The sequence below is a fragment of the Mustela putorius genome, unplaced genomic scaffold (genome assembly GCF_011764305.1).
Source record: "Mustela putorius furo isolate JIRA1106 unplaced genomic scaffold, ASM1176430v1.1 tig00003845_pilon_pilon_pilon, whole genome shotgun sequence".
In the NCBI taxonomy this organism is placed as follows: Eukaryota; Metazoa; Chordata; class Mammalia; order Carnivora; family Mustelidae; genus Mustela; species Mustela putorius.
This window is the reverse complement of record NW_025421998.1, coordinates 62,789,410-62,812,615: the sequence shown is the minus strand read 5'-3', so window position 1 is coordinate 62,812,615 and position 23,206 is coordinate 62,789,410. Positions and strand designations below refer to the sequence as shown.

The window sequence follows — 23,206 nt, the reverse complement described above, 5'->3', positions numbered from 1 at the left end:
GGGAGATGGCAGGTGCCCCAGAGAAGTCTGAGCCACTGGGTGAAACAGCAAAGGTTCCATGGGGTTTGGGGAGACAGTGGACACTGAGGAGGCAGGATCTGCACAGGGGAAAGCACTGCACAGTGAGGCCAAGGCCAAGAGGCAGGAAAGAGCCTCAGAAAACAAGAACGAAGGAGCAGAGTGGCCATAAAATATAGAGAACTTTGAATAACTTTAAAAGAAGATTTATATGGGAAACCATCATGTTCCCCAGTGGGAAAACTGAAAACTAGAAAGCTGTCAGTGCTCCCCCAAACTAATTTATGAATTTTGAAACAATTCCAAACAAAATATGAACACCATGTATGGGGGAGGAAAGGGACTCAAAAATTTATCTGGGGAAAAAGAACCAATTTAAAATGATATTTTGAGGGGACCTGGATGGCTCAGTCTGTTGAGCAACCGACTCTTGATTTCACCTCAAGTCATGGTCTCGAGGTCATGACATTTGTGCCCCCAGCAGGTTCCATGCTCAGCAGGTAGTCTGGTTCTCTCTCTCTCTCCCTCTGCCCCTCCCCAACTTGTGCTCACTCTCTCTAAAATAAATAAATAAATATTTTAAATGAATGAATGAATAAATAAAATTATGTTTTATTATGCTGACTCAGGAGAGCATGCAACTCCTGATCTCAGATTCGAGCCCCACATTGTAGGTAGAGATTATCTCAAAAAAAAAAAAAAAAAAAGAAAAGAAGAGAAAAGAAAAGAAAGAAAAAAGAAAAAAGAAAAAACCCCACAAAACTTAAAAATGGTGTTTGGAAGGTACAGGATATAACAGGCTCTTATTCCTGCAAAAAATTAAACTGAGAGAATGTATTTCACTCTATATGTGCGAAAGACCTATGAAATTAAAAATACTGGCTCCCACAGAGAGGGGAGTATCCGAGTTTAAGCCCCACACCAGGTATAGAGATTACTTTTAAAAAATTAAAATCTTGGGGCGCCTGGGTGGCTCAGTCATTAAGTGTTTGCTTTCACCTTGAGTCAGATCCCAAGGTCCTGGGATCGAGCCCCTCGCTGGGCTCCCTGCTCAGCAGGAAGCCTGCTTCTTCCTCTCCCACTCCCCCTGTTTGTGTTCCCTCTCTCACTCTCTCTCTCTGTCAAACAAATAAATAAAATCTTTTAAAAAATTAAAATCTTTTAAAAAAAAGTCATTTTAGATGAGTGAGGGAAAAACAGTTTTCAGTAAATGGTGTTTGAAAAACTAACTAACCATCTGGAAAGACATAAAGTTAGATCCTTATTGTCACACTGAATACCACAATAAATTCCAGATGGATTGAAGATTTAAACATGAAAGATTTATGAACACGGAGAGACACTTTGGAAGGTTATTAATATTTATGGCTAAAGAGGTTAATGGGAAATTATTACATTTTATTAAATTTATTAAATTATTACATTATAATACACCTTTGTATTGTTTCACTTATACAATAAGAACATAAAACTTTTTTTTGAGTAGGCTCTATGCCCAACATGGTGTTTGAACTTACAACCCTGAGATCAAGAGTCAAATGCTCTACTGATTGAGCCAGCCAGGCACCCAAGAACACAATACTTTTTAAAATAGAAATTTTAATAAATAATATTTTTTTTAACTTTTGAAAGATTTTATTTATTTTTTGACAGAGAGAGACACAGTGAGAGAGGGAACACACGCAGAGGGAGTAGGAGAGGGAGAAGCAGGCTTCCTGTTGAGCAGGGAGCCCAGGACCCTGGGATCACGACCTGAGCTGCAGGCAGATACTTAATGACTGAGCCACCCAGGTGCCCCAACATTTTTTTTAAGGATTTTATTTATTTATTTGAGACAGAAAGATAGAGAGAGAGAGAAAGCACAAGCAGGGGGAGAGGCAGAGGGAGAGAGAGAAGCAGACTCACCACTGAGCCAAGAGCCTGATGTGGAGCTCCATCCCAGGACGCTGGGATCATAACCATCTGAGCCACCCAGTCAACCCTCCTTAATTTTTTTTAAGGATGAATTTATTTATTTGGGAGAGAGACAAAGAGAGACTATGGGAAGAGGGGCAAAGGGAGAGGGAGGGAGAGAATCTCAAGCACACTCCCTGCTGAGCACAGAGCCCAACTTGGGCCTTGATCTCACAACCCTGAGATCATAACCTGAGCTAAAATCAAGAGCCAACTGACTGAGCCACTCAGGTGCCCCATGGTTCTTTTCCTATGGAAAGAAATCTGGTGTACACTAGAAAAAATGGTCTTTTAATTAGTAGATTTTTAAAATTTTAATTTAATTAATTTAATATAATTAATAGAATTCCAGGGAATAATGGACAGAACCAAGCTCACAAGTAACAACTAATAACACACACACACACACACACTGAATATTTTCTGTAGTAGAAAAAGAATAAAGACAAATGTTCATCAGTAGGAGAATAGTTAAATAAATTTGGAATATTCACCCAATGAAACACTAGGCAGACATAAAGTATAAATAATTCCTCTCCGTGTGTGTGTGTGTGTGTGTGTGTGTGTGTGTGTGTATTTTTTATTAAGTAGGCTCCATGCCCAGCATGGACCCCACTGGGGGCTTGAACTCACAACTCTGAGATAAAGCCCTGAGCTGTCTCTCTATATATTAATATGGGAAAATGCCAAGGTGGAAAAAAAAAAAAGAAGCAAGAGGCAGAGTAGTGTATTCTGTATACTATACACTATACACTATAAAGGGGAGAAATAAGATAACATCCATAGTTGTTTATATCTGCATTAGAAAAAAATCCACACAGTGGAGGAATAAAAAAGAAACTTATTAAGAAAAGTGGTTAAGGGGCACCTGAGTGGCTCAGTCGGTTAGGCATCTGCCTTCTGCTCAGGTCATGATCCCAGTGTCCTGGGATCGAGTCCCACATTGGGCTCTCTGTTCCGCGGAGAGCCTGCTACTACTCTGCCTGCTTGTGCTCTTCTCTCTCTCTCTGTCAAATAAATAAAATCTTTAAAAAAAAAATTTTTTTTTTAAGTGGTTAATTTTAGGAGTGCCTGCCTGGCTCAGTAGGTAGAGTATGCAACTCTTGATCTCAGGGTCATGAGTTCAAGCTCCACATCGGGTATAAAGCTTACATACATACATATATACATACACACATACATACATACATACATAAAGGCAAGTAGTTAATTCCCAGTGGCTAGGAGAGAGGGAGATGTCAGGTAGGCAGGGGTGGGTAATAGAAGATATCTTAATCCACACTTAGTTTTAATTTTGAATCATGTGACTATTATTTTTCCCCCAAATCAGGTGAAAATTGTAAAAGAGGAGACCCTAAGAATAGGAAAGATACATCATTCAAACAAAACAATGCAATATAAAAATTCTTCTGTGATGTTTTCAGGTGATGGAAGAAATTTGAAATTACAACCTCAGGGAGACAGGTAGGCTGCTGTCACTACCTGTTTGCTCCACAGGAAGCTGAGGAGGTGGTTTCCAAAGAGCTTGTGCCACTTGAAGGAGCAAGACAGAGCAAGCCACCTGCCCCAGCCACCTTCGCAGCTGCGGAAGCCTCAGAAGCAAACCAGGACAGTGAGTAACAACAGTGGCACGGTAATTCACCTCCACAGCGGGATGGGAGCTGGAAGCACACAGCCCAACTCCTCCAGTAGCCTCTGAAGTTCACAGAGCACTCCCCCCCCCTCCCCCATGTTATGTTATAGAGTAGTCTTACATACCTTATCTCTTTAACCATTTCTGGGAAAGGTACCAGTTACAGGAGGAAAACCCTGAAGAGCAGGGAGGTCAAATGTCATGCAAAGTCACCACACACCAGGACAAGAACCCAGGTTTCCTGGCACCAAGTCCGTTCTCTTCTCATCCTACCAACCAGGCCTCGGTTCTGGCCACTTCCCATTGTGGATCCCATAGCTGGCTGCACATTTGGATGGTGGAGCACAGTGTGGGGGATGGTGGGAGTAGAGGCTGAGTCACTCCTCTGTTTTCCTGCAGACTTATTCCCCACAGACCCCAAGAAGGAGACCGTTCTAACAGCCTCTGAAGGAATTCAATGTCAGAAAACAAAGATATGTTGGAGATGAAAATACTAACTACAAATCAGCATTGACAGAGTATTCAGATCATGGTCCAGCCATAGGTAGAAGATGTTCTGATGAGTGAAGGCTCCAGTTGTTTCCTTACCTGGAATCAAAGAAGGTGCCATCCAGAAGGGTGCCATTGTAATGATACCTGAGAAAGTCCCCACTTTGACTGTGCCGCTCACAGTTTTCTGGGACTACCTTGTTCTCAATGGAAATGCCATCCTTGGGGTTATGGAGGTCCAGTAATGCAACATCAAACACCAGAGATGCCTGTCCAGGAATGTCTTTCCCTAGAGTAGAATGGAGGAAGAAGATGAAATCAAGAAACAAGATTTAGGAAGCCCTTTTTTTTTAAGGTTTTATGCGTTTGTTAGAGAGAGAGAGTACAAGCAGGGGGAGAGGCAGGCAGAGGGAAAAGCAGGCTCCATGCTGAGCAAGGACTCTGAACCCTAGGACCCTGGGATCGTCACCTGAGCCAAAGGCTGATGCTTAACTGAGCCACACAGGCGCCCATAAGAAGTACTTTTAACTACAACTCAATTCCCACTGTGTTGGTATTACTCATTCCTTGAAGTTTCCAAGTTGAGGAAAGAAATGTTCTTTCACACGTTGGGTGGTCCAGCTATGTTCTGTCACCACTGTGTCCATGGTGCCCAACCATGCACTGGCGAATATAATTTGAAGCCTGACTTCTTCAGAAAAAGGAGCAAACCGATATTAATGACATGCGAGACTACTACAACCATATTGTCTGCTTCTGCTGACAAATCAAGGCTCTATGTGGGTGGTTATGAACCCATATGAAAACCCAAATACATGCCTCTGTGGGCTTCTGTTTATGTACAAATGCAAATCATACATTTAAAGGCATAAATTCTAAACCTTGGACCTGGTTCTACAGAATACTACATAGACTTGTTCTCTGGAACCAGCCACCAATTTTTTTGAAAAGGCAAACTGCAAAATTCAGTTTATTAAGTGCCTCCAAAACAGGAGATAAATAAAATTAAAACTAGCCGAGAGGTGGGGCGCCTGGGTGGCTCAGTGGGTTGAAGCCTCTGCCTTCGGCTCAGGTCGTGATCTCAGGGTCCTGGGATGGAGCCCCGCTTCAGGCTCTCTGCTCAGTGGGGAGCCTGCTTCCCTCTCTCTGCCTGCCTCTCTGCCTACTTGTGATCTCTGTCAAAAAAAACCAAAATACAAAAAACAAAAAACCTAGCTGAGAGGGGGCAAAATGGCACCCATAACGCAAAATATAAGTCATCAAATTGCTTCTAACTTTGGGATGGTACTGCTTCTTTTGGATACTCCCAACAGTGGGGACTTCATGAACATCTACAAAATGATAATCTACATGAAGAGACTATTGGGTACGAACTCATCAAGCAAAGATCAACGTCAACCAATAAATAATTCAATTCAGTCCCTTGAGATAAAGGAAGTTAACTGACAAACCACCTATCTCAACACTCTTACTTGCCATTTGTTAAACCTTGCAAAGGAGTAGGCCTGGGCGAGTGAATGACACAGCATACTAAGCCTGAGTTTCTTCAACCGGCTCTTTGGCAGAGCCCACCCCTCCTCCTTCCCCTCAAGGGAATAATGCAATCTTCGGAAAGCAGCTGCTGAGTCAGCCTGTGGAATGTAAGGTGTGGTCAATCCCCTAAGTGTGTGAATGGGTATGTGTGTGTGATAGAATAGGAATCTTTTGTACTTTTATGTATTTTTTAATTTAGGAGAAAAAAGAAAACCTTAAAAGTAACTCCAGAATTTAAATTTTTCTAGCGTTATCATGGACTAATTGAATATTGGTTTTTTAATAACAACTTTATCAAGATATAATTTCCATACCATACCATACAATTCTCCTATGTAAAGTTATACCTGGGGCGCCTGGGTGGCTCAGTTGGTTAAATGTCTGACTCTTGATTTTTGCTCAGGTTATGATCTCAGAGTTGTGAGACTGAACCCGAGTCAGGCTCGGCACAGGGTGTGGAGCCTGCTTAAGATTCTCTCCCCACCAATCCCCTGCTCCCTCTGCCCCTCCCGACCCTCTCTAAAATAAATAAACAAACAAGCAAATAAATAAATAAATAAATAAATTTATTCCTGGATACCTGAGTACAGTATTAAAGTAGTAAATAATAACTATTTCAAATAAACTGCTTCCCTCAAATATTTAACACAGTTTTTATTTAAAATAAGTAAATAATATTCCTCAAATTAGGCCAGGCATCTAGTTTTATTATATATGAGGTATGCATCTGGATGACATCGAAAGGATGTGAGAGCCAAGGGAAATGGACTTGCACTGACTAAGGACGAGACCACTAGAGTATCAATCAGAATAACAACATGTCTTGGGGAACCGAGAATGAAGATGTATTTACAGCAGTTGTTTTCACATTTTATTTTTCTTTTAGCAAGGAATCCCCACCCCTGCTTTTTGAAGGGACTGTCTGGAGATCCCCAGCAATAAAAGAGGAGGTGGAGAGGGGAGAAGGCTGAGCCCCGTTTCCTCCTCTCTGCTCCGGTACTGTAGACATAGAGTGCCAGGGAACATAGCTCGGAAAACATTATGGTAGGGTTATTATAAGTTGGTTAAACTTATTATACAGTCAGTATAACAAATGTCACCGTCAGTAAAAAATGCATCATATTTCCATTTCAATTCTTAACTACATATACCTGCTTGTTTAAACGCCAGGAGGTTCTCTTTGTTGTGTTAGCCTGTCAGTGTGATTAAATATGCCTGCAATTAAAATATGAGTAACCGCAAAATGCCATTTACCAGCCATCATTCTGTTTTCTTCCTTCAAAAAAGGACACTAGTTTCGGGCGCCTGGGTGGCTCAGTGGGTTAAGCCTCTGCTTTCGGCTCAGGTCATGATCTCAGGGTCCTGGGATCGAGCCCCGAATCAGGCTCTCTGCTCAGCAGGGGGCCTGCTCCCCCCGCCCCCGCCTGCCTACTTGTAATCTCTCTCTCTGTGTCAAATAAATAAATAAAATCTTAAAAAAAAAAAAGGGACACTAGTTTGAATTCATGCTTTTTCTAACATGAGGCTTTGCATCTGCCCACAGGGAACGAATGTCGCAGGTAAAACCCAACCTGGAGATACAAATCAGGGGCGGGGGGGATGGAAATGGCAAACCTGACATCGTGTTAAATTTCTACCTTGAGATCTACAACATTTGGACTTTCTAGTTTAAATCTCATTTCACAGATGGGAAAATGCAGGCTGGAGAGGCTGCGTAAGGTTACAGCTTATGAGGCAGTGGCAGATGCTTTACTTATGAACGCCAATGACCATGAATAAGTGGAAGTTTCCACAATTCAGTGATGAGAGGTAGATGATTTAAACTACCATAGCCCAACGGAACTTTCTACAGTGATGGAAATGCTCTGTACCTGCACTGCCCGGGACAGCAGCCCTCAGCAACATGTGACTCTAAAGTACATGAAGTGTGGCAGTGTGGCTAAGGCACAGAATTTTCAATTTTACTTAATTTTAGTTTATTTTTAAATTTAACTATAAACAGCCACATGTTGCTAGTGGCTATTATATTGGACAGTGTAAGTCTAGACCAAAACATCTGGCAGGTTTCATGTGGTAAGCTGAATTAATGACAGCAATAAAAATATAAGGACAGATGAGGGGCGACTGTCCAGCTTAGTTGGAAGAGCACGCGACTCTTGATCTTTGGGTCATGAGTTGGGGGGGCCCACCTTGGGTATAGAGATTACTTAAAATTAAATCTTAAGGGGCACCTGGATGGCTCAGTGGGTTAAGCATCTGCCTTCGGCTCAGGTCATGGTCTCAGAGTCCTAGGATCGAGCCCTGTGTCAGGGAGCCCCTGCTTGTGCTCTCTCACCCTCTCTCTCTCTCTCTCAAATACATACATAAAATATTTTAAAATAAATAAATAAATAAAATCTTAAAAAAAAAGACAGATGAGAGCAGCTTGAAGAATGAGAAAGACTGGGGCGCCTGGGTGGCTCAGTGGGTTAAGCCGCTGCCTTCGGCTCAGGTCATGATCTCAGGGTCCTGGGATCGAGCCCCGCATCGGGCTCTCTGCTCAGCAGGGAGCCTGCTTCCTCCCCTCTCTCTGCCTGCCTCTGCCTGCTTGTGATCTCTCTCTGTCAAATAAATAAATAAAAAATCTTTAAAAAAAAAAAAAAAAAAAAGAATGAGAAAGACTTACCATCTCCCTCTTCTCCATAGGCCAGAAAAGGAGGTATGGTGATGATGCGCTTTTCCCCCACACACATCCCCAACAGCCCTTTGTCCATTCCAGGAATCAGCCAGCCAATGCCTACATACGTGTCATATGTTTTCATGCGATTATGACTGAAAACCAATGAGAAAGGGGGAAAGTTCCATGCTATTGAGGGTGTTTCCAACTCATTCCTCAATAAGGCTTTAGGAACCCAATTATCATCTAAATAGTGAAACTATACCCATCCCTGATGACAGGCATTTTTAGATCTTTGTTCCCAAAGACGGCAGAAAAGTCGTGTAATTAAATCACAGTGATTAACAAAAGCAGGCCTGCTACTCTATCTAACTAAATACGCTACAACAGGAAAGCCCTTAAGCCCTTGGCTGTTCTCTACCTTAGCACCTTACTCCTTGCATTTTTCCATAGCTTCATAAACATTCAGCCTTCCCCTCATTCTTCCATGGGAAAACTATAAAAATGGACTTTAAAAATGCATCAACCTACTTGGAAATAGGGCCCTTCACTTAATGATGAGCTTCCAAGACACTGTTAATTTAGATAAACATTGTTCTGACATTCCTGTAAAATGTATTAAAATTTGGAGGACTCTGGCTTTACAGAGCATAACACATTAACCAAAAGCCATGCGTGAGGGAGTTGGCACAATGGAAATTGGGAAGAATCTCTCTTCTGGCTTCTCCACGTGCATAAAAAGCAGGTGAGAAAGAAGGAACTAAGGGGCATCTCGATGTTATCTGGAATGGTGGCACTTACCTTGAATCAAACAGGGTCCCATCCAAGAATGTTCCATTGTAGTGGTACCTTACAAAATCAGACACCTGGATGGTCCGAGGGCAACTGGGAGGTGTGAAATAAGTGTGAACCTGAACTTGATCTTCAGAATTCCAAATATCCATCAGAAGTACGTCAAAATGAAGAACTGAATCTGGGGGGATCACACCAGCTAAAAATCAAAGAGAATTCCCACTGAGAAGCTGCTGCCATTCAGGCCTGATGAATAAACACCTAGGATGCTGCCCGGGTGTTCAAGGGAGTCACTGAACAATTCCAAAATGGGTCACACTCCCTCCCTCATTCCTCAAAATAAAATTGAAAGAAATGAGAAAAAAAAAAATTGGTCCTCCTCTCAACAAGGGTGACATTCAATACACCTATGCTAATAACAACTTCTTTCACATCTAGAAGAAATGGACCAAAGATGAAATTTTAGCTCTGTTTGTGTGTGTGTGTGTGTGTGTTCACTGCTTCTCATTGTCCTCGATTTAAAGCTTCTGAAGATTCTCTGATCTGCCTGACTGAATACCCTTCAGAGGTTCTGGTTGTTTCTGCAAATGTGTTTACAAACACGGAACAAGAACTTACAAACTCCTTCACTTCCATAGGCAAGCTTTGGGGGGATCTTCACAAAACGCCTCTCATTTACACACATCCCAACCAGAGCTTGGTCCATGCCTGCAATCAGTTGTCCTTTCCCCACAAACACGTTGAAAGTGGAGTCTCTGTCATAGCTGAAGATCCATGAGGTAGAGAAAAAGAAAAGTATAAGTTAATCCTTCCCTTAGTGAAACCAACCAGTGAAAATGTACCCATGGACAGAGTGAGGGCTCTGGAAACCAAAAACAGCCAGAGAGGAGTTACTGGCACAGGAAAGGTCTTCACTAACAGTACTTGTGGGGCTGGAATTTTTTTATTACTTTGAATATGGCCAGCAAATCTAGTTAGATAAGTAACCCTGTTTATATATCACTTTGCAAAGTAGCTACCAATACTTTCACTAAAAGAGTTCATTCCTTTTCCATGTCACTGGTATTTAAAAACAACATAAGATACTAACACTCCAATTAACACATAAACCTGATTGTTCTTTTGTTTCTTTAGGTCTATAAGTTAAAGACACAGCATGGTGTAGCATAAAGGATATTTAAACTCTCTGAAACTGTTTCCTCTACCGCAAAATGGGAGTAACAATAATAGCCACCCCAAGATCTATATGATATTACAATCTGAAAAGTGCTCGGAAAGCCTCAAGACTTACGTCAGTATTACTATAATTATTATAGGTAATGGGAAGTCTGATATGGTCTTGAAATCACAAACATATGTGATTTAAAGGCTGGCTGGTGATGGTCTTAGGTTGGAAGATAAATAATGGAACTGTGGCTAACACCCATGCTCTCATCCTTTTTAATATCAAATTCTGCATCCAACAAGGGTTTGCCTATTAGGAGACTGTGCTAGGTGCTTTGGAGGATATAAAAAGTCTAAGGCGTGGATTATGCCTATTAAAAAAAAAAGCTAGCAGAGATATCCAGAGAGATTCAAACACTGTATTTACAAAAATAACTACAGAGCTTGGTTTATAATAATGAAACACTGGGAAGAACACAGAAATTTCAAAGGCATGGCACTGGTTGCATTTAATGCAAGGACATACAATAAAATGTCTTATGGCCATTTAAAAATACCATATTTACATCCATTGGCACAGAAGGACATACACAGTAACAGAGAAGTACAGGTTACAGAGCCACAGTATAAAATCATTCCATTTTGAATTTATATATAGATGCATGTGAAAAAATCCACTAGGTGATATATAAAACATTAACAATGGTAATCTATGAGTAGAGGATTTCAGGTGGTTTAATTCTTAATTGATTATTCAAATAATCATATTTGATCATTTAATCAAATGATCAACAATTCAAAATAATCATTTTGAAATGATATTTCAAATATCATTTTTGAATATAATATTCATGTCAGAAAATGTTAAGAAATGGACGCCTGGGTGGCTCAGTGGGTTAAGCCTCTGCCTTCGGCTCAGGTCATGATCTCAGGGTCCTAGGATGGAGTACCACATCAGGCTCTCTGCTCGGCAGGGAGCCTGCTTCCTCCTCTCTCTCTCTCTCTCTCTCCCTGCACCTACTTGTGATCTCTCTCTGTCAAATAAATAAATAAAATCTTTTAAAAAAAATATTAAGAACTGTTGAGGGGCGCCTGGATGGCTCAGTTGGTTAAGTATCCCACTCTTGATTCTGGCTCAGGTCATGGTCTCAGGGTCGTGGGAGGGAGTCCAGCATTGGGCTCTCTGCTCAGCCTGGAGTTTTCTTGAGATTCTCTCCCTCCCTCTCCCTCTGCCCCTCTACACCCATGCTCTCTCTCTCTCTGTCCCTCTCAAATAAATAAATAAAATCTATTTAAAAAAAAAAAAAGAGTTGTTGGGATTGACTTCATTAGGATGTCCTGCCCTTCATTTGGCATATAACTACTTCATTTTTCCTAATAAATAGCTTAGAAGAGCAGTCTACTTCACCACCCATCAGGGCAGCTTCCTCAGACCTGCCCCCTTTTTTCTTCTACCTCCTAGTTTTACAATTCATTTTTTTTTTAAGATTTTATTTATTTATTTGACAGAGAGAAATCACAAGTAGATGGAGAGGCAGGCAGAGAGAGAGAGGGAAGCAGGCTCTCTGCTGAGCAGAGAGCCCGATGCGGGACTCGATCCCAGGACTCTGAGATCATGACCTGAGCCGAAGGCAGTGGCTTAACCCACTGAGCCACCCAGGCGCCCCTTTTTTTTTTTTTTTAAGATTTTATTTATTTATTTGACAGAGAGAAATCACAAGTAGATGGAGAGGCAGGCAGAGAGAGAGAGGGAAGCAGGCTCTCTGCTGAGCAGAGACAATTCATTTTAATAGCCTTTTTTTTGCAGGGTCAGGGAAAAGAAAGCAAGACTCCAAGTTCAGGTCAGCAAGCCAGAGGACAAAAACACATGGTCAGCTTTGAGGCCAAGACAGCTTTACACCTCCATCCTCTACCTCCAGGGACAAACACCCGCCCCGTGGAATGCCAGCTCTTTCATTTCACTTGCTGGGGACTTGCCATGCCCTGACTACCATCCCACTGGTGGGTTTATATTAATAATGAACCAGAACTGGAAGCTTCAAAGACATCCCAGGTACAGAGCATATGCATACAGATACAATGCAATGCCTGGAAACCACTTCATAAATTAGTCTTCCATCCATGGAACCTGAATATAGTTCCCAAATTTAATACGAGTTTTTAATAAGAACTACCATTTAGAGAGTGTTTATTATGTGTCAGGCACAGCGGCAAACTAAGCTTTCCCACATGCTATCCCCATTTAATCATCACACAACACTTCAAGGTAGATGCTGCTACTTGGGCTCCTTGGCGTCAAAAAATCTCCCAAGCTCACAACATTAGCCAAGAGGGAAAATGCTAAAACCCACATCCATCTGACCCTTCACCTCCTAGTGCAGGGCCTTCCCCAGTTGGCATATAAAAACTGTTGGCTCCTTGCAATATTAATATCTTCATTTGACTGCCTAAGCAAAGTGCTAAAAACAAACAAAAATACACCTTTCTGAAAGAAGAGTTTATAATTTACATATGTGAGAAACTAACAATGCAAGACTAGTCTTATCTCCGGCTTAAAACTGACCATCTGGAAAAATAAAGTCGTTCTGAGTAAATCTGTGCTCATCAGCACAACTGGCACAAGTTCATAGGCAGTGTCAAGCCCAGAATTGGTTACGAAAATTATTTCCGCAAGCTCTGGAATAAGCACTTAATAGAGCCTGTCCCCATATCTGGCTGATTTACACCTTTTGCAGACGTCGCAGTTGAGGTCCTGCAAGGAACAGATGATACACCCAAACTAGGCAGCTCCAGGAAAGTTTAATAAAGGGACTGTGTAAAAAGGTTCAGGGTGCAGAGAACACAGGGACAACGTGGTATCTCTGAGGACAAATAAGGAGTGTTATTGTCAAACCTGGGCTTGAACGATCCAGGGACAGAGAAGGTTCAGGGCCACCTGACAGAGGCTTAGCTAAGACCCCCAGTCTAAGGACACAAATGGTGGAGACTCTACAGATAGGGAGCCAAAGGAATAAATCTCGCCATGTCACTCTCCTTCTTCTGATCTCCTGCTGATGTCACACTGGCTGAACCCAACCGGAAGTCAGGAGATGAAACTGTCATTGATATAACCCACATTAAGTACATGTATTTCATACAGCCTCACAGAGCAAAAAGCAAGTAGATCAGAAGAAGAGGGGACCTAGAAAGGCAAATGAAAATCATCTAGCACATGCAACAACCCCTTTCCTCTCCATCAGCTTTTCTCCCCTGCTCATTTGTTGCTATAAAGCCTTTGATTACTTCTACTTTCTCTTGCCCCGAGGCGGTGATGAGAAGTGGCTGCAGCAGCGCCCAAGGATGCTCTTCAAGTTTTCTGGCCCAAAGATCACCAAGACAGGAGACATCACATAAAACCCATCACATGCAAGTTATTAAACCGTCTACACATGCGCATGCATGACCTTGCGGCATATTCCTCAGGATGAGTAACCGCCTCTGCGCTGCATTCCTGAAGCATAAATTTTAGAAGCCCAGAAGCTACTTCTTTTCTTTTCTTTAATTTGACAGACAGAGATCACAAGTAAGCAGAGAGGCAGGCAGAGAGAGAGGGGGAAGCAGGCTCCCCACAGAGCAGAGGACCCTGGGATAATGACCTGAGCTGAAAGCAGAGGCTTTAACCCACTGAGCCACCCAGGAGCCCCCAGAAGCTATTTCTAAACATAGGCTTCAATCTGCAGTGAGGATGAACTTTTAAAAGAACATACATTGGGGCGCCTGGGTGGCTCAGTCAGTTAAGCATCTGCTTCAGCTCAGGTCATCATCTCAGGGTCCTGGGATTGAGCCCTGCATAGGGCTCCCTGCTTGGCGGGAAGTCTGCCTGTCCCTTTTCCTCTGCCTCTCACCCCTGGCTCATGTTCTCTCTTGCCCATTCTCTCTCTTAAATAAATACAATCTTTAAAAAACAACGACATAAAAACACATGTCATGGGGAGCCTGGCTGGCTCAGTTGGAAAAGCATGCAACTCTTGATCTTAGGGTCATGAGTTCAAGCCCCATATTGGGTGTAGAGAGTATATAAATAAATAAATAAATAAATATTTGAAATAGATGAATAAAAATTTTAAAAATGTGTCAAACTGAACATACTCTTTCCCTAGAGCCCCCAAAGCCTATTCCTTCCCCAAGTTCCTAGGCTCTGCTTCATTAAAAACAAAACAAAACAAAAAAATCAGAAAAAACAAACGACTTAGGAAAACAGAGAGGAGACCATTGCTGTCAAGAGCTGGCAACAAAATTTTAGAAGACAGAATGGGAACTAAAGTGTAGGATCTGCCGTTGTAGGAAAGAAACAGAAGGGGACCTGGCCAAGGGTGGAGCCGTGTGCCTCCCCAGTCTGCAGAGGTACAAAGTGGAAGGTGGCAGCACAGAGGGAAGGAAGCCTGGAGCTTGAAAGTCTGCATCCAAAAGAGCTATACCCCACTCCAAGCCCCTTCTCCTGGCAGCTGGGCAAGTACAGTTCTAAGCTTTATGGAATTACTCACCTGATTTTTAAAACTTACATGCAAAAGTAATACAGGATACATCATTTAAAAATTAAATTAATTTTAAAACTTTGACAAGAACTTATATAAGCTTATACTACTTGTGGCTGAGATTATTTTGATGTTGGATCAGAAATGAAGTAACAATGGCCATTACAGAAGGAAGAGAAAACTGCCCTCAGTTAGAACTGAAGTCTTGCTCAGCTAGGAGAGGACATGTCAGCTTGCTCTATATGCCAATTTTAGAATCAGTTCAGACAAATAAATGCTGAATATGATATGTTTCCCCCATTTTATTGAGGTATAATTGGCAAATAAAAATTACATCTGTTTAGAGGTGCCTGGGTGGCTCAGTGAAGGTTAAGCCTCTGCCTTTGGCTCAGGTCATGATCTCAGGGTCCTGGGATCGAGCCCCACAACGGGCTCTCTGCTCAGCGGGGAGCCTGCTTCCCCCTCTCTTTCTGCCTGACTCTCTGTCTACTTGTGATCTGTCTGTCAAATAAATAAATGAAGTCTTTTTAAAAAATTACATTTGTTTAAAGTGTATGATTTGATGTTTTGATATATGTAAACAGTGTGAAATATCACCACAATCAAGCTGATTAGCATATCCTCCCTTATTTACCACTGTCTTTCTTTTTTCCTGGTAAGAACACTTAAGATTGGGGCGCCTGGGTGGCTCAGTGGGTTAAGCCGCTGCCTTCGGCTCAGGTCATGATCTCAGAGTCCTGGGATCGAGTCCCGCATCGGGCTCTCTGCTCAGCGGAGAGCCTGCTTCCCTCTCTCTCTCTGCCTGCCTCTCCATCTACTTGTGATTTCTCTCTGTCAAATAAATAAATAAAATCTTTTAAAAAAAAAAAGAACACTTAAGATTTACCCTTTTAGAGGTACCTGGGTGGCTCAGTGGGTTAAAGCCTCTGCCTTTGGCTCAGGTCATGATCCCAGGGTCCTCGATCGAGCCCTCCATTGGGCTCTCTGCTCAGTGGGGAGCCTGCTTCCCCCTCACTCTCTGCCTGCCTCTCTGCCTACTTGTGATCTCTGTCTGTCAAATAAAAAAATAAACTAAAAAAAAAAGATTTACCCTGTTAGTAAATTTCAAGTATAAATAAGGTATACTTAAATTTCAAGTATGTAGTACAGTATCATTGACTGTATTCACGATGCTATACATGAGACTGAATTCCTTTTTTGAGCGTTAAAGAGACTGCCATATTTTGAGAATTCATAACAGGAGAGAAGCAAGAAAATAAAAAGCCAGCCCACTGGGCACGAGAACCATGTTTTGGGTGCCTTAAAGTTGGCCCAATCTCAGGCCAGCTCAGATGACTGGCTCACTTGGGACCAGCCAGACAGGAGGACTGTGGTCCTGCCAGAGCCATCCATGAACGGGGCTGAAACATGCATGAAATGCATAAAAGCAGAAAGTCACCTCCTAGCTGTTAGCCTTGCTCTGAGATGACCCAGGTAAGATTCAACACCCTCCCCTGGCTGAATTCTACCACTGAACCTGAGCCCACCTGCAGACTTGAAAAACCTGACTTTTCTGCCTCCCAACTCTCTCCCCAGACCACATGCTCTCAAAGGTGACTCTGGGCTTCCCAGACCCAGAATAATGTTTGCCTAACATTATTTCCCCCAAACGGGCACTTCTACCAGCTGCTAAGGAGCCATGGCAGGGGAAAAAGACAAGCCCTTAATGAACTGGCGAAGTGTCTATAGGCTAACAGATGGAAAAATGAAGGATACTGTAATACAGGAAGAGAGAGAAGGTGAGGGAGAAGAGAGGAAGGAGTAAGAGTGAAGAGGAGGGAAACGAGAAAGAGCACATCCATTCTTGCCTCCACAGAGGATCAGACCCTGAAACGCAAGCAGGTGGCACGTTAAAATATCATTAAGAGGAAAACTTTGCAGAGCCAAGTGAAATCATTCCACGGCTATTGTAGGTTTTTTTTTCAGCAACTGCACAAGTTAAAATATTAGATCTCTATAAATCTTATTCTACACAAGTTCTCAGCCAGTAAAATCTAGCCAAATTAAAAAATCACTGTAGGGCGCCTGGGTGGCTCAGTTGGTTAAGCAGCTGCCTTCGGCTCAGGTCATGATCCCAGCGTCCTGGGATCGAGTCCCATATCGGGCTCCTTGCTCCGCAGGGAGCCTGCTTCTCCGTCTGACTCTGCCTTCCACTCTGTCTGCCTGTGCTCGCTCTCGCTTGCTCTCTCTGACAAATAAATAAAATCTTTAAAAAAAAAAAAAAATCACTGTAAATGCACTGTTGCTCACAATGACCCACAAATGAAAATTAAAAGCAATGACTTTAAGTATTCACAGGGTGTTTCCTTGTTCTTTAAAAACAGGAGGCTTTAATATTTTTATTTATGTATGTATTTATTTGAGAGAGAGGGCAAGTGCAAGCAGGGGGCAGGAGGAGGGGGCGGGAGGAGGGGGGCGGAAATCCCAAGCAACCGGAGGGCTCCATCTTACAACCCAAGAGATCATGAGCTGAGGTAAAACCAGGAGTCAGATGGTTAACTGACCAAGCCACCTCTGTGGGTGCATGGCCTCAAGAAATCTTAGTTTCTTGAGAAACCTCCTGCCTGGATGTTAGGCTCTTTTCCTGCAGTCAGTAGAGCCACACTGGGCTAACACACAAACAGTAACTTCCCATTCATCACCTGGCTTTTCCATAGGAGGGCTGCTATTCTGATTCACACTTTAAAGGCTCCCTAAGTGAGCCTTGTCATGACCTGACCAGTTTCCTCATCACTGCTTAATTTCTCCGGTCCAGCTTGACGCCATCTGTACTGCGCCCAGCTCCCTGGCTCTTCTCAGAACTAATCCTGCAGAAGGGGCGAGGCTTAACCCCCCTTCCCTCAATACCCACCAGATGCTAATGGTAGATACTCAAAAAATATTTGTTGAATGAATAAATATATAAAATTAAGCACACCTCTGTTAATAGGTCTTTGATTCTTTTAGAGCAATAGTTCTCAAAGTGTGGTCCTCAGTCCTGTAGCAAAAGCATCACCTGGGAACTTAGAAATGCAAAAAATTCTCAGGCCCCACCCAGACCTTCTGATTCAGGAGCTGGGTAGAACAAGCTCTCCAGCTGATTGTGATGCATGCAGAGTTTGAACACCATCCTGTGAGAGCATCCCACCCAACAGAGCATGCAGTAGGCACAGAAAAATGTCTACTGAGCCTCAGGACCTTGAGGGGTCTGCAAACAAGCCTGGAGGCTGTGAAGGAACTGACCAGATTATGGCTTTGCCTGTTAAAGATAACAGGAACTTAATAAATTTCAGTCGCTGGAAGGAAATCAGAGCAAAGAGGCCATCCCCCTCACCCTTATTGCTAAGAAGGCTATGGAACTCCTAAGAAAGCTCAATCAGGAGTGGCTGACAAGGAGCTTGCAAGAGCTGGAGAGGGTGAGCAGGAGCCCCCTGGAAACTGCAGCCTGGGAGCTACTGTCTTCTTCGGTCTGGAGCAGCAGACACAGAAGCATATTAACAAGCCCACAGAGACTCCATTGCCAAGGGCTAGAGGGCTGGGCCTCCTGGCAAGTGCAAATGCTCATAAGCTGAAAAGATATTAACTGCTCCCAAGTGCCAGGCAGAGATGCAGGAAGAAAGCTCTATGAAAAGAGGAGCACTTTGTGGCTTATGGCTCTGGTCAGGGTGATGGCTCTTTTCTTCTGAGCAAAACCTCCAAATCAGCACCCAGAACCCAAAATACCTTAGATTTATCCTCCCCTAAGCTTTTTGGGCAGGAATGGCAAAGTTGTGCCTTAATGCTTCATAAATTCCCCAAAAACGGAGGCCCTAGAGAAAAACCCACACTGGTGGAACACCTACTGTGTGTCCTGCCCTTTTCACCCCGCTCTCCACACTGCAGCCACAGAAAAGTTTGATCTCTCACGCCCCTGATTAAAATTCTTCAATGGCTTTCCACTGTCCTAGACAAAGTCCAAATTCCATAGGCAGGCAAAAAAGATCCTCAGAGTTGGGCGCAGCCTTCCTCTCCAGCCTCCTCTGGCCTCTCTTTTTTCCCTAACGGACACTCCCCAACTCTCACTCCAAACTCGGGCTGTAGTGAAGAGCTTTCACAGACCCTGAAACAACATTCCCACTGCCCACCACCAGGCCTCCGTATCGGCTCTACCCTCCACCAGCCACATGCTTTCTTCCCTCTACAGCCCTCACCCCTCAGCTCAGCTCTGATCATTTTCTTTTTTTTTTTAAATTTAAGATTTGTGTATTTGTTTAGAGAGACAGAAAGAGCATGAGCGAGAAGGGCAGAGGGAGAGAGAGAGAGAGAAAATCTCAACCCAACTCCATGCTGAGCGCAGTAGGGCTCCATCCCATGACCCTGACTGAGATCAGGGCTTGAGCTCAAACCTAGAGTCACCCAGGTGCCCCAGCCCTGGTCAATTTTAATCATCTTCAGGTCTTAGCCTTGCAATCTTGGAATTTCATCCCGACCACGCTCTCTCTCTCGCCAACCCCATGCAACACATGGTTTGAGTTTTCTGTGTGTTCCCATAGTTCCTTGCCTTTCTTTCATTATATATATGTATGGACTGTGGACCACAGACAACAGAGTCTGGCCCTACGCCGCTCAAGTTCAAAACCTCACTCTGCGACATAGTAGCCAAGACCCTTGGCAAATTACTTGAACTTTCCAAGCCTCCGTTTCTTCATTTGTTGTCAAGGTACCTACTTCATTGTCTTGAGAGGTTAATGAATTTCTTTGAGATTAAATGAATTCATACATTGAAAGGTCTATGGTAAGAACTGTGTGAACTCTACATGACAGACAAAAGTGTATGCTATTATTCTTTCTGTATATATCATACGACACCATGGCCCGGACTACAAGCTATAGGACAGTGAAGGACACTGTCTTCAGGGGCAGACACTACACACACATTTGTTGATTGGATGGTAGTGCCTCCTTCTGATATCTTCCATTGTCCCACACTGCCTCACAGTGGCTGCCATGACTAGTGAGAGGAAAAGTACCAGACAACTTGTTCTAGTGGGAATTATTAATTACCATCAGCACGAGCAGGAATTTCTTCATTATCTTCTAACTAAAGAAGCAGATGAAAGAAGATATACAAATGGCCAACTAACATATAAAAAGATGCTCAGCATCATTAGTCATTAGGGAAATGTGAACCAAAAGCACAGTGAGATACCACTTCATATCCCCTAGGAAAGCGAGAATAAAAAAGAAAATCGCAGTTGTTGGGGGAGAATGTGGAGAACTAGGACCACTCATATTGCCAATGGGAGTATAAAATGATGAAGCTGCACTGGAAAACAGTTTGGCAGTTCCTCAAAAAGTTACACAGTCACCATAGGACCCAGCAAGTCTACTCCTAGGTATAGATCCAAAAGAAAGAAAAGCACATATCCACACAAAACCCTACATACAAATGTTCATTGGCCAAAAAGTATAAGCAATACAAACGACCCACAACTGATGAATGGATAAACAATATACGTACAGTCATACCATGGAATGTTACACACCATTAAAAAGGAATGGGGTACTGGTACATGCTACAACATGGATGAACCCAGAAAATATTATGCTGAAAGAAGCCAGATACATATCACTACAAATTATAGGATTCCATATAGAGATAGAAAGTATATCAGTGTTTGCCTAGGGCTGGAGTGGGGGAGGTGACCTAATGGGTCCAGCCTTTCTTTTTTGGAGTGATGAGAATGTTCTAGAATTAGACAGCGGGTGATGGCTACACAAACCTATGAATATAATAAAAACCACCAAATCGTATGCTTTAAATGGGTGAATTGTATGGTATGTGAATTATATCTCAGTAAAGCTGTTAAAAATAAAAAGAAACTACTGAAACAACAGAAAAAAGGGCCATTTTTAAGCATTTGCCTATGTACCAATTTGCATGCTAAACTGCTTTTATATATTCATTGTCCGAAATTCCAAAAAAGGCAAGAGAGGCTATAAGTACTTTTTCAAAGATGATTTCTGGAATGAGCCTGCACAGCCTAGGGCAGAGGCTCAACAAATTGTTCTCTGCCTAGGCTGGTGATTCACTGAGAGAAGTGCAGGCACAGACCTGGGTTTGTAACAAAGCCTTGGGTAGGAGAGCGGACTGTAGGTTGGAGGGAAAGGTCTCTTAACCCTAAAGCTCCACTGGAGAGAAGCTGCGAACAAGTTGGGAACAAGTACTGCAATCTCAGGACAGAGATGAGGGAGGGAATCCTCGGCATGGTTCAAGGCCCCAGGGCAAAGCTGAGTGACCTGCCCACACCCAGTGGCCACCCAGTGGCCAAATATGAAGGGCAGTAGTACCTTCGAGCACAGACCCTGAACTTGGACTGTCAGGGTTTTCAGTCGGATTCCATTTAATCAAGTTTCTTAGCCTCAGTGGCCTCAAGTGACCTCACTGGCAAAATAATGGTCCCCACCTAAAAGATCTGTTGTAAGAAATGAATGAGTTCATTGTACAGAAAGCACTTAGAACTATCCTGGCACATTGTAACAGCTCCATAAATGTTAACGGATGCTATCATCAGCTCATCGTCACCATTACCACCACCATCATCATCTACGGTGAGACGCATCATCTGATTCAACGAGCCTGTCTGTCTAAAGACCAGGAAAGGGAGGTGGCAGACAGACATCAACATTTACTCTTGGGGTGGAGGTCTATTTGCAGAGGGGCCACTTTACACCGATTTCACGTTGCTTGAATGCGCCGGAAGGACAGGAAGTTCCAGCCTCTCTGCGCCAGGACCAGGCCGGCGGACCAGGGGAGCGTAAGGCTCCGTAGGCTCACCCCACCGCGGAGAGGTTTAGGGTCCCTGGGCTTTTGGGGAGAAGGAGGAGGAGGAGGAGGAGCGCGGGATTCGCGGGGCGGAGCCGGGGGAGGTCCGTCGGGAGGGAAAGGCCTGTCCGGAGAGAGAGAAGCCGGAGAGCGGGCGCTGCTGCCTCAGAGGCCCGGCCGGGCGTCTGGGGCGCGGTACCTGGAGTCGAACTTCTGGCCGTCGGGGAATGTCCCCACGTAGTGGTAACGCACGAAGTCGCCGCTGCGCACGGTGCGCGGGCACTCGTCGGGCACGAAGCGCCGCTCGATCTGCAGCTCCGTGTCGAGGCCCAGGCCCGCCACCGGCGCCGCCTGCCCCGTCACCCAGAGCAGTAGCAGCAGCAGCGGCGGCGGCGGGGGTCGCCAGCCCCGGGCCCTGAACGCCATCAGGGGCGTCGAGGAGAGCAGCGAGGGGCGGGCGCGGGGCGCGACGTGGAGCCGGCGAGGGCGTGCGGAACTCGGGCGGCGAGGGTCGGAGCTGGGCGCGCCGCGGCGTTTGCAAACGTGGAAAAGACTGCCGGCCCTCCCCGGGCGGCAGCCGCCACCCCCTCTCTCACCGCCCGCCCCCCACCCCCCGGCCACATCCAGCGAGGGGAGGAGCCGCAGACGCGCGCCTGGGCTGGCCTGCCGCGCCCCGCGCCGCCCGGGCCCTGCCCGGCCCTGCCCTGCCCTGCCCTGCCCAGCCTGCCCAGCGAGCGGGTCCGCCAGGGGAAGCCGGCTGGCAGCTTCAGAGGGAACCTGTCCTCGAGGGAGAAATCGTGAACTCCTCGGGACGGGGCTTCGGCCCAGAGTTGAGAAAGGAAACGCGTTTACCAACCAGGCCAAGTGGCCGGCCTCCGCCTGTCCCTGGAGACTCTCCAGATTTAGCGCCACCAGAGGCTCCTACGTGGCCGCGGGTCGAATTACTGCTGGCTGCTTTGAGTAGGGAGGGAAACTTAGATTATTATGTTTTTTTAACTTAGTTACAAGAATGAATTCTACATGAAAAAGACTGAAAACATTCTTCAGGGTTTTTTTGTTTTTGTTTTCAGGATAATCCTTAAAGAGAAAGGGAGAGGCGTGTATTCTGAAACTCCCCTGATAGCTCTCCAGAGAGGGGTTTAAGTTACTGTGACTGTTCCCCAAGCCATTAGTGGATGGACTGTGAGCTAGTACTTAATAGCAAAGTAATAGCAAAGATTGCGCATGGTCCCACACAGGTGACTAAGCTAGGTAGGACTTCACAGTACTTAAACGAATTCTTGGCTTAGAATTGGTTGTTCTTACTTACTTACTTTTGAACTAATGAAAGCAAATCACCAAGGCTTTCTCAGCTTTTCTGGGAAGCAAACTATCCCTATACTAAAACCTGGCAAACACTGGGAGAGAGAGAGAAAAAAACTGGGCACCAGTTCATCCATGTTGTAGCATGTACCAGTACCCCTAGAACTACAAAAATAATAAAATGTGAGCAAATTTGTTTGTTTTTATGCGGAAAGGCGTTTTTATTATAGCATGGAACAGGACCCATAGGTAGAATTGCTGGTCGAGATTCTTAAAATTGCAAGTGAGAGAAACCCAACTCACCTGGTTGCTGCATAGAAGTATATCCT

At 44.1% G+C, this 23,206-nt stretch overlaps 1 protein-coding gene across 2 annotated transcripts in view; it reads right to left on the bottom strand.

The window, feature by feature from the left end:
- The window catches only part of FKBP9 (FKBP prolyl isomerase 9), a 38,504-nt gene extending 16,307 nt beyond the window's left edge, over positions 1 to 22,197 (bottom strand). The window contains exons 1-5 of one of the 2 annotated variants that reach the window (XR_006601378.1): positions 21,775 to 22,197; positions 9,693 to 9,838; positions 9,084 to 9,273; positions 8,292 to 8,437; positions 4,193 to 4,382 (exon numbers count right to left, since the gene is read on the bottom strand). Coding sequence is in view for 1 of the 2 variants with exons in the window: in XM_004762644.3 (XP_004762701.3) it covers positions 4,193 to 4,382; positions 8,292 to 8,437; positions 9,084 to 9,273; positions 9,693 to 9,838; positions 21,775 to 22,001 (899 nt within the window). In the remaining variant the exon portion in view is untranslated. The remainder of the gene's footprint in view (positions 1 to 4,192; positions 4,383 to 8,291; positions 8,438 to 9,083; positions 9,274 to 9,692; positions 9,839 to 21,774) is intronic. The other variant, XM_004762644.3, reaches the window with a different exon arrangement.
- Positions 22,198 to 23,206: the final 1,009 nt, after the last annotated feature.